This window comes from Fulmarus glacialis, unplaced genomic scaffold (genome assembly GCF_000690835.1).
Source record: "Fulmarus glacialis isolate BGI_N327 unplaced genomic scaffold, ASM69083v1 scaffold23065, whole genome shotgun sequence".
Taxonomy (NCBI): Eukaryota; Metazoa; Chordata; class Aves; order Procellariiformes; family Procellariidae; genus Fulmarus; species Fulmarus glacialis.
In genome coordinates, this window is record NW_009213965.1 from 115,172 (window position 1) to 129,519 (window position 14,348).

At 39.6% G+C, this 14,348-nt stretch overlaps 1 protein-coding gene across 1 annotated transcript in view; it reads right to left on the minus strand.

The window, feature by feature from the left end:
• The window catches only part of RPTOR (regulatory associated protein of MTOR, complex 1), a 143,043-nt gene that overhangs the window by 112,130 nt on the left and 16,565 nt on the right, over window positions 1-14,348 (minus strand). The window contains 2 exon segments of the mRNA XM_009578393.1: window positions 946-1,025; window positions 1,028-1,094. Coding sequence (XP_009576688.1) covers window positions 946-1,025; window positions 1,028-1,094 — 147 coding nt within the window.

A 14,348-nucleotide genomic window follows, 5' to 3' on the forward strand; every position in this document is an offset into this window, starting at 1 on the left:
CCAATATAGATGCACCAGAATAAAGTGATGCCCTCTTGCACTTTCTCCCCTTCCTTTCTACCCTGCTCTTTCAAATTACCAGTGAATGCTCATTCAATTATAAAAATAATGCATGTGAAGTATGAGAAAAGAAGCCTTCAAAATAAAATAGGAGCATATCTGTAATAATGAATGCCAGTCCTGTCAGCTGCATGTACTTTTCAGCTACGAGCAGAATCTCTCAATTTCCTAAGACTGCATTTTAAATCAGTTACCCTTAATAGACATTAAATAGCTTAACTAAAGGGAAAGCAAAGTATATTTAGGTGAATCACTCGAAGGGTGTTGCATGTGATCTGCATAGCTGTACAAACCATGGCTACAAACCACGGCTAAGCAGGAGTAACAAAAGTCTTTAAAAGTCTTTATTATATTGTACTTAGAGACTCTTAAGTACTCTGTGCTCTGGAAGCAGAGCTAGCCATATGGTTTATTGTCCTCCTCATGCAGTATCTCTACGTAGTTTGAACAACGGCTGTTCAGAGTTAGTAGAGATTTTAAGCATAAACTTTACAGTGAGAACTTAATCATCAGTCAGTGACATAAGGCAGCAAAGTCCATCGGGGAGCCTTACCGTTTGCTCCAGACACGACAGAGCTGGGGTGCTACCTCCGAAAAGCAGACAAAGCAAGTGGAAGTAGCTGGCTTTTCGGTGTTTTGCAATGAGCTTTAGTGCATCTGAGAGAAGACCCTCCTGCCCTGCTGAGAAGTGAGGAACAATCTATTTGGTCTCACAGAACTTCAAGAACACAAAGAAAGCAAATAGCTGTCAGCAGGGAACCAAACAAATACCTGTGAACACATTTTAAACCCTGAAAATTCAGTTGTTCTCTAACAGAACACTTCAATAATTTACATAGCAGTGAAAAAGATTCAGCTGGTCAGCACTGCTTCGCAAAGACGCACCTTATTGAAGACCCAGATCTCCCCATTTACTGTTGGCCTGGGGACGCCATGTCCATTGTAGTGGAAAAGTACCCGCTCTATCGACGCAGAGATGTACACAGTTTCTTAACTTCATCCACCGTAGGATCAAGACTCTGCTTGTACCTGGCCTAGTAACATAAAATGTAAGATAATCATTTTAAGTGTAAAACCAAATCTATTTAAAATGCAGGCACCTAGTTAAGACAGAAGCATGTATATAAACTGGTTATATTGGAAAAAGGAGAGATAAAATATTTACTATAGAGCTGAATAAACAAACTATGTCTGCTATTAGTGTGTGGGATTGCACATACAGTAACAACACAGGTTTGACTGAGTTTATCGCATCTCTGAACTCTGATCCGTTTCATCTGGGCATTACTACCATTCAAAATGCCTTAGAAAGGTCAAATATGTTTCCAACATTAGCCAGCCTCAAAAACAACCCTGCACAATTCTCTAATCCTCAAATTCATACCCTGTATATCTCCAACTGAACAAAATGCCCTCTTAGAGACAGAAAATTGTAAAAATCAGATATTCAGTAAACCTCAAATCTCATACTGAAACGTTCCTTCCCTCCCATCCAGAAAAGGGACACAGCTCTTGCTTCAAGCCTTAAAAGGAACGAAAATACCAGAAGTTCAGATAGCTATCCTTCATGGAATAAGAATAAGAATAGTAGCAGCCTCATCCTCTTCCTAAGGCCTGACTAGTTAGTTCCCCTTCTATCAATAAGACAGATATAAAAGAAGCCTGGCCAACACCTCTGCAAGTATGTTAAACCTGATGGAGTCTTGCCTTTTCTAGATGGACCCACAGCAGACACAGTGACAAATTTTATGGCAAAAAATTTGTCTTCAAAAAGAAACATGGCCAACTTCTTGCAGCTATACTACATACGCTATGGGCATACTCATTTTCAGGAACGAGTTTACTTTGAACTTGCAGATCTCTCCATCCCAGCAGCTCACCACCATTACTGGTTCCACCAGGCCATAAACGCAACGATGGCTCAACAGTTCTTGCCTGCTCTTCACATATAAGAGGCGTACAGAAGACTGCTGACTAAATGCACAGCAGTTTTAAAAGTAGACTAGTTACCTGCGGATACTATAAGAGACTACAGAAACCTACAGAATTACAGAAAAATGAATAAATGTGCAATTAGCAAGTACATGACAATTTTATTCAACATTCAGTGATAGATAAAAACAGGGAAAAAAATCAAAGCAATCTAGCATAACACTAACATACTTTTAAATTAACTTATTAATTATTAGCTGTTAAAATCAGGCACCAGGTTACACCAGACTGTATTGCATCCCATCCCTAAAGAAGGGTTATGAATATAACAATATTTCATAACCTCACCTCAAACAGCTTATGCTTTAAGACAACAACATTCCCTCAAGAAAAAAGTGCACAAAGGTCCCAGGAATTTGATATTCACACAGCTGGGTAAGAAGAGGGAAAACTGATTGAGAGCCCCTGGCAACCAACCCTTGCTTTCGGAAAAATTTTATATTCAATACCACCACAACTTTGGCTGTGGACAGTACATTATTGTTCCTAGCTATACAGCTCTACAAGCACATAAATCAGAGCACATTTCTATGTTTGAGAAAAAAAACCCTGTTAAAAACCCCCAATACTTCAAAAACATTTTTACTCGGCTAAATTCAAGGTGCCTATGTAGTAGCTAGTTTGTCATACTCAAAAGTGCATTTTTTTGAAGCAAGGCCAAATAATAACTAAAAGACTTTCAACTGTCCTTTGAAAGATAAAAGCCTGTTTCCTCCTCTCTTCTCCAGTCCTGCAGAGAGAGACTGAGAATCCAGAATCACAACGGCTTAAAAAAATTAAAGCCAATGTATTGAAATAAAGAACCACATTTAAGAGCAAGACAACCGTATACATACCTCTACAAAAATCTGCTATTGAAAGCCTGTTTATAAACGAAATCAAGGTCTCAGAAGTTTGGGCTTTTTAGGTTTTCTGCTACGACAGGCCAAGATAAGAAAGTCTTAAAATATCACAGTAAAAGAGGATGAAGCACTTTAATATAAAAATGTTTTGCTTATCTATGAAGCTTGAAAAACAGGTATCATGCTGCTCAATTAATATTCAGCATCTCAAGCCAATAGGCAAGATGGATACAATGAATGGCATCATTTGCATGATTACAACAATGAAGAAAAGCAAGCAAAAGGAGAAAAAATATTAAGAAAGAACCAGTGATCTGACACACTCATCCTTTTTGGGAGCTTCCGCACTAAGTAAAGATAAGAGGCTCTATTAATCTTAACACGGACCCCCCATACCTCTTTCTCTCTCCTTTCAGTGTTGTTATGAAGGCGCTGATTTGCAAAAATGTGCACCTTAAATCATGTTCTGCCTGCTGGCATCTTTACAAGACACTATAACCAGAGTGGTTGGTAATTTGTCAGCTCCTTTTTTTCAAAGGAGAACACTCTCATTGGAACACTCCTCACGTCTTTTTAGCATAAATATTAAATACAGCTCGCAATTAATGGAGGTGAATTCATACTCTAAAACTAAAGCCTGTAGATCTAAAGATCCAAACTGTAAACATATCATTTGTGCACTGAGAAACACAAGGCTGAGAAGAATGAAAAGGAGAGGAGGGAGCCTGTAAATAAGCAGACAGCCTTAGTCCTACGTGTCAGCTCAGGACTTTAGGCCTGAGTTTAGCACACATTCATGCACACACGACAAGAAACAGGTATCTGAGTAACAAACTAGACCAGGTGGGGTCTTTTTTTTTGTCTTTTTTTTTTTTCCCCCTAAAAAATACCTTCAAGACTTTTTTCATCGGTATGCAAAAAATACCAGGAGAATAAGTACAGTAATTACAAGAAACGTTCAGGGCTTGTTCATCTGATTGGGGTGTGGGGCATTAGTTTTGCGGGGAGAGGAGGAGTTTACTGTTTTATGTGATGCTCTGTGGGACAGGGTGCTATTTTTAATAACTGTTAAAAACAAGTAAGATCTCCTTCCAGAACAGAACTACAGAAACTGAAGGTCTTTGAGAAGAACATACAGAAACAGCATAAAAACCTTGCTAAGCCATGGGCTGCCACTCCTAACCAGTACCAGAAAGCACATTACCCATGACCAGCTCTACAGCGTCCCATCATGTTTAACACGGCTGACACCCAGATGAGCTGTGGTCCAGGAGGATTCACTGATTCAACAATTTTATCTTTCCTTTCACAGCATGAAGAAGCATTTTTAAAACTCCGTTTTAATTCTCATAGGAAAATCTTGCATTTTACCATCACTACCCTTTTGATGAATAGTTTCCTTTTGTCACCCTCCTACATTTCCTTCCGACATTATTCATTTGTCTTCCCTGGTGATGTTGTGCTCCACTCCTTCCCTTCCACTTCCAAACATGCTTTCAAGCGGTAGTTAGTGCAAGAGGTAACAGAGATCCTAAACTAAACCCTTGAAAGGTCTGTGGGGCTTAATCTCAGCAACTTCTGTTGAAATCACACAGACACACAACAAGGCTTTATGTTTTGTTTTCCCTTTGTTTTTATGAGCTATTGACCAGTTCCAGATTGTTACTGCATCTGAAGACCATGCTGGCCTTCCCTGCCTTCTATTATGTGTTGATGGCAGATATTTTCTGGTGTTTGGCAAGGAGTCTTTGCTTCCTAACACAATTATCACACAAGACAATCTAGACTTCGATTCCTCCGCAGATGATGCCCAGCTGTATCCGTTGCTCCCAGCTGATGTTGCAATCGTAGCATTAGAGCTGTCAAAAAGCCCGACCGGAGCACCGTGATGGACAAGCATGAAATTGCTGATGGTGATGTCAGCTGGCTTTCTGGTGTGAATTTCATTTTCTGATCACCTCTGTGTCTCACTGAAGAGCTCCTGTCAAAAGCAATAACCTTGTGGCAGCCTGATCCAGACTATCCTCGTTATTCTACTCACGCAGACAAAATTAAAAGTTTTGCTTGTTTATGTGATATTGCCACACTTCTATGAAACACTCACTGGTTTATCCAACATTTTTCCTGTATACTTGTTTAAAAATACAATTACTTGTTAATTTTTAAGACATTTCTATTTTCAGTACGCCACAAACTTCTGGATTGACGAAACATCGTATTGACAAGGTTGCAGGAAATAGGAGGAGTTTCAATACAAAGGAGTTCTGGCACCCAAAACAGGAAAAGAAAATAGTTAGGGGCTAAATACCAAGTGCATTAGGAAGGTGTTTTTGCTGTGGACATTAACATTAACCATAGTTAATGCTGAAATTTAAAGTGAGACGGTTTTGCTCTAAAGCAGTTATGCTGATCGCCTATTGACACACCCTCTCAGAACTACTTTCCAATTTTTTTCCAAACCTCCTATCATGATAAAATCAAAGCAATCATCTTTAAGAGAGAAAACAGGGATTCTCTAAAGATGCGATCTATCAAAACCGAATCATTTCCTTATTCAAGACGAGAGCAACATTCTGGCTATATCTGCTTTGAAAACTGTTCTTAGGATCTGCACCAGCTCCGTGCCATTTTCATCAGGACGAGTGAGCGAGGTCCAAATGAGCCAGCAGCGCAGGGCCGACACTACCAGTATAATTAGCAGGTCTGGGAAAACACCAGGGGAAAACTGTCAGTGGGCAAATAAAGCAGAGTTACAGCTGAACAGCCAGTCAGCTCCTAACCCAGCCTCCCTGAAAGGGCTGCACTGGCAACACCAAGGCTCGAACACAACACACAAAAAGCAGCAGCAATAAAGCACAAGCATTGTCCCATTTGTTTCATGAGGGATTTAGTTCCTTCAAAGGATAAGTAAAACACCCACATGTTTACTGATTAGCAGGTGATAGCAGTAACCTCTCCAAGATGAGTCTGTCTGGAGGGAAAAAAACAATTCACTGTGTTCATCAACTTCTATCCCACTGGGAAATGTCAGTATGTATTGGCTGCATAAAGTAATTCCCACAGTTCTGTGGATTTTGTGCTTAAATTAATGGCTCTGCTTTGGAAACTTCACCTAATTATAGGTTTTTTCTTCTACTTTGAATGGAGTGAAAACATAAATCAAACAATGAGGAAAAGTCAAAGTTACAGGCCCCTTTCCCTGGATATCACCAAGCTATGGTCAAAAGGGCAGGGGCTGCAGAAGCTCAGTGATTTCGTGATAAAGTGCTTTTGCTGTCGTTTGAGAAACCAGAACCCGGCTCATTATCCGCTTTCCAAACTCCGGTGTGCTCAACCCTGCCAGATGCTGAGTTCATGAAACTCACCTCAGGATTAGGTCCTATAAAAAGGAAGAAATGCAGAGTGCTAGAGGTGACAATTTGAGAATAAGCGATTTAAACTGCTGATGTTGCTTAACTGTTAATGGGCAGTGGGGAGAAAAAGAGTTTTGGAAGCCAGGCCAGGTTTCCGTCATCGTTGGCACTCCTCAGCCCAGCAGGGTGACAGATGCACGCTGCAGTACTATGGCATTTTCATCAGGGAGATGAATTTTTTTTTCCCCTCAAAAATACAAGGATAAACCTATTTTCCCATCAAAGTTATAAAATTCAAGTCTTGATCTTTCATTTTCCTGCAGTCTTGGTTCCAGAAAGACTCCACAACCCTTAAACCACAGCGTGCGTGTGATTCAATGCCAAAATAGCAACACCTAGCACAGCAGATATGAACTATATGAAAAATGTATCTGTTGGCATTCATAACCTTTGCTATTCACAAGTTATAATATTGCCCTCTTCATTCAGCATAACAAAGGCCTAAAGTCATTCACCTTTTATCCCTAAGATACCTTACTAAACCCAATGGGCATAACTTCCATAAAAATAAATTCATATTTCGTTTTTTACAACTCGTATTGGCACGTGATCCCCAAATTGCTTTCCCTAGTAACTTCCTACTGCTGAGGTTTGAGGCTTTTGGTGAGTCTGGGTTGAAGAACGTAGCTATTCCAATGATTTCCCCAGCTGCTACAAAGAGACGTTAACTGTCTTACATGCTGCTAGTGTGTAAAGCAGGCAAAACTGTGCTCATCTGAGCGGAGAAAAGGCATCATCTGCACAAGATCAGAGGCTCGCACTTAGAAGTTAAGAAATTCTCGGACGTAACTTGGCTAAGCAGGATTTAAGCCCCTCAGACAGCATTTTGCAGATTAATCTCTACAAGACTGTTCGGAGCGCGCACTAGCAAGAAACAACTTGAGAGGGAAGTGGCTAGGGGGTAAAAATATGCTGGCAAACAGTGTGGAATGGCTTGAAATCCACTGTGTAAGGACTAAGGAAGCTCGCCATGAAATCACAGCTCTGTTTCTGTTCATATCTGCCCTCCTCTCATTTCCGTCTCTCCTCGAAGGGATGAAAATCACCCTTACCATCGGACACACTGTCAGGTAAAAGACTCCCCAAAACAGGAATGGGTCTGGTAAAAGAGCTCTGCTCTTCTTGAGACACTCACTGGCACTGCTGCTCCATTTATCATCTGAAGATGCGTTCCCAATTTATCAACGGAAGAAGTTACTCCAACATTCAATATTTTATACTGAAACTGTCTTTCACACCTCCTTACAGAAGAAGCCACGTGCATGATCCTACCCAGAATCTATAATGAAGTATAAAAGCTTTATTTTGCTGAAGATTTTTTTTTAAAACAGCTATTGGGTCGCAAAGAATCCCACATGCAAAATAGCACACAAAAAGCAAGAAAAACACAGTTTCAGAGTTACTGCTACAGGTAAAATAAATAAAATAGAATCGATATAGTTGTAACGTTTGAGTTTTTAAAGTTCACTATAGAACTATCAGCTGATAGGCAGGATACGTACAATACAATGAACTGAAAGGTTTCCTATTCTGCACCCTGCCACCTCATTGCTTCATCCCGTATAATCTCAGAAAGCAAGGCTGGGTTGGGTTTCATGAAGTAATCTAGTCCCATCCCAGTTATCCTGATGCAGAATCAATTACATCTGCATCCTTCCCGACAACTGGTCATCTAACCTGTGTTAAAGCCTTCCTATGGCAGACGCCCAAAAGCCTTGCAAGGCAGCGAGTGCTGCATTTCCCTTATAGTTATACACGTTTTTCCCCTAACATAGCCTAATTCTTCCTTATAATGATTTATAATCTTTTCTGCTTTATTCTACAAAGCAACTCTACTGTTCAAGGTGAATCTCTACGTAAATGGGACATCAGAGGATGTCGCGCAGCTGCTGCACTGTGACTTGGATCCCAGATTGGAATCCCAGTTTCCAAATGCAGAAAATACATTAAACCTGAGACTTTGCCATGCACACAGACAGCCTACTTAACATGATTTAATTAAAAGGAATCAAAGCAATCTAATTATTCCAAGAGAGTGTTTTTTGGAACAATGCCCAAATTTGAAAAACAGGAATAGAAAAAGCCTTACAAAGAAATAAGTTACTAAAAAACAAGAGTAATGAAACCAGCAGCTTCAAGGGCCAAACATGTGCAGGTTTCGTACTATCTCTCTTGGCTGTGTGCAAACCAGAGCCTCCAGCCCAGCACACAAACCACTTTGCTACTGCTCAAGAGATCAAGGTCACTGCTCAAAATCGTTGTTGTTGCTCCACGAGCCAGTTTAGCTAGCATGGTCTGACAGGATGGAGGGAGCAGAACACCAGGGAAAAAAAGGAGGAGAGGAGACCTAATACCAGGTTCTGAAATGACAGGAAAATTGTTGCAGAACTTCTGTACTCAGTTTTATCAAACTGACTGTAAACGGCTAAGATTTTGGGATCAAACACTTACTCAAAGGCATGGCAATGGTCCTGTGCGAAGTTGACCCTGGAAGCTTCCTTCTGCTCCATTCTAATGAAGCAGCACAGTAACTTCAGAAACAGATTATTTCTTCAACAGACAAAAGAGTTTACTCAATTCAGGGTAGGGTGCTCAGGGACCAATACACCACTCTAGTCTCTGCATTCCCGAGTTCCTGACTGCCACCTCTTCCTTACACACGAGAATCTCAGCAAGTCCCCAGGACTGCAACTGTACAAACCATCCACAGCTAAATCCGACCGCCACAACCTCTACCAGCAGCACCAGCAGGCCGGGGGACCATTCTGCGATATACGGCAGTGCAGAAGCAGTTATCCGTAAGAGCGTGTTAACTACCATTTTCACGGTAAGAGAATTCAGACCAGTATCTTATATCCAAAGAATATAAAAAACCCTGCAGCCGGAGATGTTTCTCAGATGTTTGAAGACCTATTAATGATGAACACTAAAAATCCTGGATTTAGTTTTCCTTGAAGCGAAAAAGATAAAATTGAATTAATTCAGATTCCATCTTTTATGGGGCAACTGTCAGTTTGATGCAACACGGTCCTCCGAATGTCTGGAACAAACTCTGGCTTAGACATATAAAATAGGTGTGTATATATATGTCAAACAGTTTCACAGCCATATAATTGGACAACTATGTTGTGTCGCACAGCAAAGCAACATCATTGATGTTTTACTTTTTTAAAACTATTTAACACACTGGAAACATACAAAACAATGAAAAGGAATATTGCCAGAATGATGGCACTGGTCTTCCCAAGCAAAACATAATTCATTCAAAGACTGGTGTTACAGTTATTGTATTTAGCTTAACACATTTAAATAGAAATTTTGAGCAACATAACCACTCAAAAAATTAAAAGGCCCAAAACCAAGAATGGGTGCGTGTGCAGGAAAAAGAACGACGGTGAAAACTCTGGAGATTGCTGGAGAAATTTAAACCTATATCACACCTACACACATGTGCTTCTGGCTTGATCTTCATCCTTGCATAAGAACTCTGTCAAGCTGCATCTCCATTACAAAAGCAACAAAGTGGAGAGATGAGGACTATCTCCTCCTTTTTACTATTTTAGAGCTATTCACCACGAAGACTACCTCAACGTATCATTATTATTCCAGTTGCTACAATTGAACTTTTGATGAAATCAAAACACCTTCATCTATGTCTCATTGCTTTCTTTTCTATATTTTTATGAGATAATAATGATCAATTAAGGAGCAACAATTCACATTTACAGTGTTTTCGTATGATGCTCAGCACTGAATGAGATGTATGTGAGTTAAACTACACAATGAAAACCTTTGTGCTTTCTTATCCTGTGACTTTCACAGTGTAGAATAAAATAGCTATGGTAGGAAAAACTGAAATAAGTCCTTTTTAATTGAGTGACCAGTATATTAAAGTCTGATTCTGAATTACGGTACAGGAAAAAGCAATTCTAATCTGTCAGCGTTGCTCTAGGCTTTACTTACTACGTCAGGGGTATCAGAGCGTGGTAACTATCCCATTAGTAACACAGGGTAACAAATTGGCTCAACAAAACCCTCCAAAAAAGCCAATGTGAGCCCAACTCTTACAGAGCGCTGGATTTTTAGAGCAAAGGGGTGGGACCATTTTGTTACCATCAGCCCTTCCGAGGCTTATTAAAAGACTAAACAAAAAACTCTTCATAAGGACGGCATAAATATATAGCAGATAAGCCGAAAGAAAAATTGCCCGCGCCGGCACTGACAGAAATAGAGATAATAACTTCTATGTATATCTAAATCACATGTCTTCCTCATGACAGCAGCTGAGAAGGCAGGACCCGGCCAGCCAGGTTACAGCCAGCGCTGGATCCCCAACAGCACGACCTGCTGCGGTTCCTAATCGTCTCTCACGCAGCTTAGAAAAATAAGCTCTGAGAATGAAATGTGCATTTGTTTTTGCATGGCAAGGAATTCTCTTTCAGATCTCCACTCACTGAGGCTACAACGCCCTGGAAAATCCTGGGTTAAGTGATTTCAAATAATTTTTTTAAATTACTGAGAACAAAACTTCAGGAAAAAGAGAAGACTAAAATAGCTATTACTTATAATAGAGCAAAATTAAGACAGGGCATTTTAAGCATACCACACAGATAAGCTTCTGTTTTGTTTAAAACATTCCTCAAACACTAATCCTCACTTAATAAAGAAGCAGCAGGGGAACAGCAGCATTTATACTTGCACATTAACAAATTAAAATACAATAGGAATAGCTTAGATAAATTAGAAGAGAATAGTGTTACCATAATTTTATTTATTTATTTTTAAAGCATTCTATGAAATCATCTTGTAGTGACATGCAGGAAAATAAAAAATAGGGTCAAAAAATTTCAGTAAGCTTCTCAAAAGGTTTAAATCATATTCTAGTGCAGTAGAGAGGAAGCTCAGTGATTGTGCCATCTTTTTTGTCCTTACAAGGACTGGAACGTCAATTTTATTGTTCTTGACTGGATGCTCAAATTCACCCTTGTTTCCATTTCTCTAAAGGTCACATTAGATTTCTTCGCTGAATATTCAGAAGTTCTTTGCAACCACATCCAGTCCTTTTGTTAGGGAACTTTTTGATGTCGAGCAGAAAGAAGAAAAAACCTAAAGCTCCAAAATGAGTTGGATATGTAGACAAGCTCATATCTGCACAGAATTCGGGTAGTTACCCGAAGATCGGAAAAACCACAAGTAATCTCTGACAGAACTGCGTAAGTGTGCGCAAGGTCTGTATGACCCATCACTATTATCTTGCACTGGGTAATATCTGCATCAAGTAAGAAAACTCTGATGAATACATACCACAAAAATATATTTTTGTATTTATAAGTATTTATAAATTGTAAGTTAATTTCTGTGAGGAAATAGTACACTGTATATCTAGCAAACACTGGATTCACAGTTTCCTAAACACCCTTCTGATTTCCTCTGTCTACTTGGAAAAAAAAAAAATAATAATGTTTAAGCCCAGCCAAGCCTCAGCTAGAGATTCGCTCCGGTTTGTTTGAGAAACACAGCGTAAGAATTGTACACTAGCTGTGACTGCAAGGCATCACTATGTTTTGGGGGTTTTTTGGTTGAGGAGTGTGTGGTGTTTCTCTAAGCCTGAGAATTTTCTTCTCCTTAGGAAGGTTTTCAAATAAAAGTTATTCTACCACAAAATGTAAACAAGATTTAAGACTGACTGCCATTTTGATTTTGGTATTAAAAACACTTTAGATGAATCAACACTCGGACCAATATTTCAACTACCAACAAAAAAATCTTCAATTAAATCTATAAGGTGGGTTCCAGAGGATTAAAAAAAATTACAAGATACACAGGGACTAGCATAAGAACCTGGAGGAAGCTAATGCACAGCATGAGTAGTTGGTCCAGCTGATCAGGAGTTAGAAGCTTTAGAAAGCACGTGCTTAAGGTCTGACTTGCTGGAAGCAGAGAGCTCGCACGGCCATCATCAACCGCAATCAGTTACAAGCAATGAGATCACCAGACTTTCCACATCCCTGTGACATCTCCAGGAGTTACAGAACAAAAAGTGTAAACTAAATTAACTCAAGTATTAAATTACTGAACTTTAACTGTAGAGGGCAACCTCAGTTTAAAACTGCCTGGGTATCAGGAAACGTGAAAGCAGTAGGCATGACATAATTTTTTTAAATGAATCCAGAGGAAATCCAGAGCAGTCTGACGTCCGTGCTGAGCACATTGGTAGGAATAATAATAGACAAAACAGAAACATGAATACAGAAACATGAAGAAACACCTCAGGGAAGAATCCATTTGACATCTATAATGAGAAGCCATACTTTTTGTTAATCAAACTCTTATCTTCTAGACTTTTTGAAAGAAATCAAAGAGCATGGAGATGACAGAAAGTATCTTTTTGATATAAACCCATTTTGACTCCCAGAAGAAACATAAGATTTGGAGGAAAGTCGATATAAATAGACTTGCGGGTGGGGGGAGAATCATTAATTTTGCCCATGGAGGGAAGTTGCTGTGAAGTTCCAAGGGGATGAGTTTTTTAGCCTGAACCATCCAACGCATTAATAAATACTCCTGAAAAGCGAGTGAGCAGAAATATGACAATCTGTTGATGACAGAGGGTTATTCAGAATTACTGCAGGCAGACCCTGCGATAGGGAGTGTTTCAGCAGCAGTATGGAAGAGGATATCCAATACAGATGCATTTAAATGTTGTGCAAGAAGAACCACCATTCTGATTTTACACAGAGAACAATTAGCCTTGAATTACATACGAACACTCCTGAGATCTTGTGTCTGGGTGCAAGGAGCTGTTCTGTATAAACGTCAGCCCGCTAGCAGTCATAAAAGCAAAGTAAGGAGTTAGCAATTACTAGGAAAGCAAGAAAGAAGCCCTAAAACCATTATGCCACTGTCAAGATCCAGCAAACACCTGTATCTTGAAGACTGTGTGCAGGTCCCGAGTTTTTTTAGGCATGCAATGGCTTTCACATGAGGAATGATTAAATGGCCTAGGATTCATCTGCCAAGAGAAAAAGATACAGAAGCTGTATATAACAGTGGCCTGTAAAATGAGAACCAATTATGTTTTATTCATTTTCTCTTGGCTAGCTATTATTTCTTCAACACTAGAACTAGGCGAAATAAAATTAAGATATCCATTGACATGCTTAGAGGAAAAGAACAGAGATGCACAGCTTAACTAAACATTGCAGAGACAAGCACGTCCTTGCCACAGCACACCACCATTTGATCACTTCTTTGAACCATTTTAAACTGTTCGGCATTTATAAACTCCTGGAAGAACAATATATGCAGGACAATCAAATACCAGGACTCCACCTCCAGCTCAGAAAGCCATTAAGCATATATGATACACGCTCAGGTCTCTCTGCGTGAAACCTTTTTACCCATCTGCAGTTGGTCAGGGTCCTGGATTAGAACTAACACAGCCCCGCTGCTCCCAGTCTCCAGTTGGTCCAGTTCAGTTACCCACCCAGAGGGCTTTTAATCGCTGCTTCATTATTCATCTTCGCTCACTCACTATAGTCTTGGCAGGGACAGCGCTAGAACTAATCTAAGGGATAAACCTCTCCTCAGAGACTGAGCTTCCACAAAGACCTCTGAGGGTCTCCATCTCAAGCAGTTCTCTCTAAGCCACTTCTTCCACAAATTCTTCCAAAACACCCTAATGGTTTATGTTGCTAATAACTTTCACTACTAGTTGCTTTATACCCACGAACTTCTTTTCAATTAACTTCATTACTATGGACTTTTCATGATGCTGTTATTCCCACACTTTTTTTCGTTTTCTATGTAAGACACTAAGTTGGCCTACTTCCAAGTCTTCTGATGTTGAAGCTGTTTTAGTGAAAAACTACATACTTCATTCATAACAAAAATACTTTGTTCTTTGGTTCATTCAAAACCGTTATTAATATCTCAATCCTGTGATTTACCGTGATTTAATTTTAATACTTAACTAAAACACATCTTTTTTCTTGCATCAAAGAAAGATTTAGGATCCTGAATTTACACTGGCTTTGGAAAC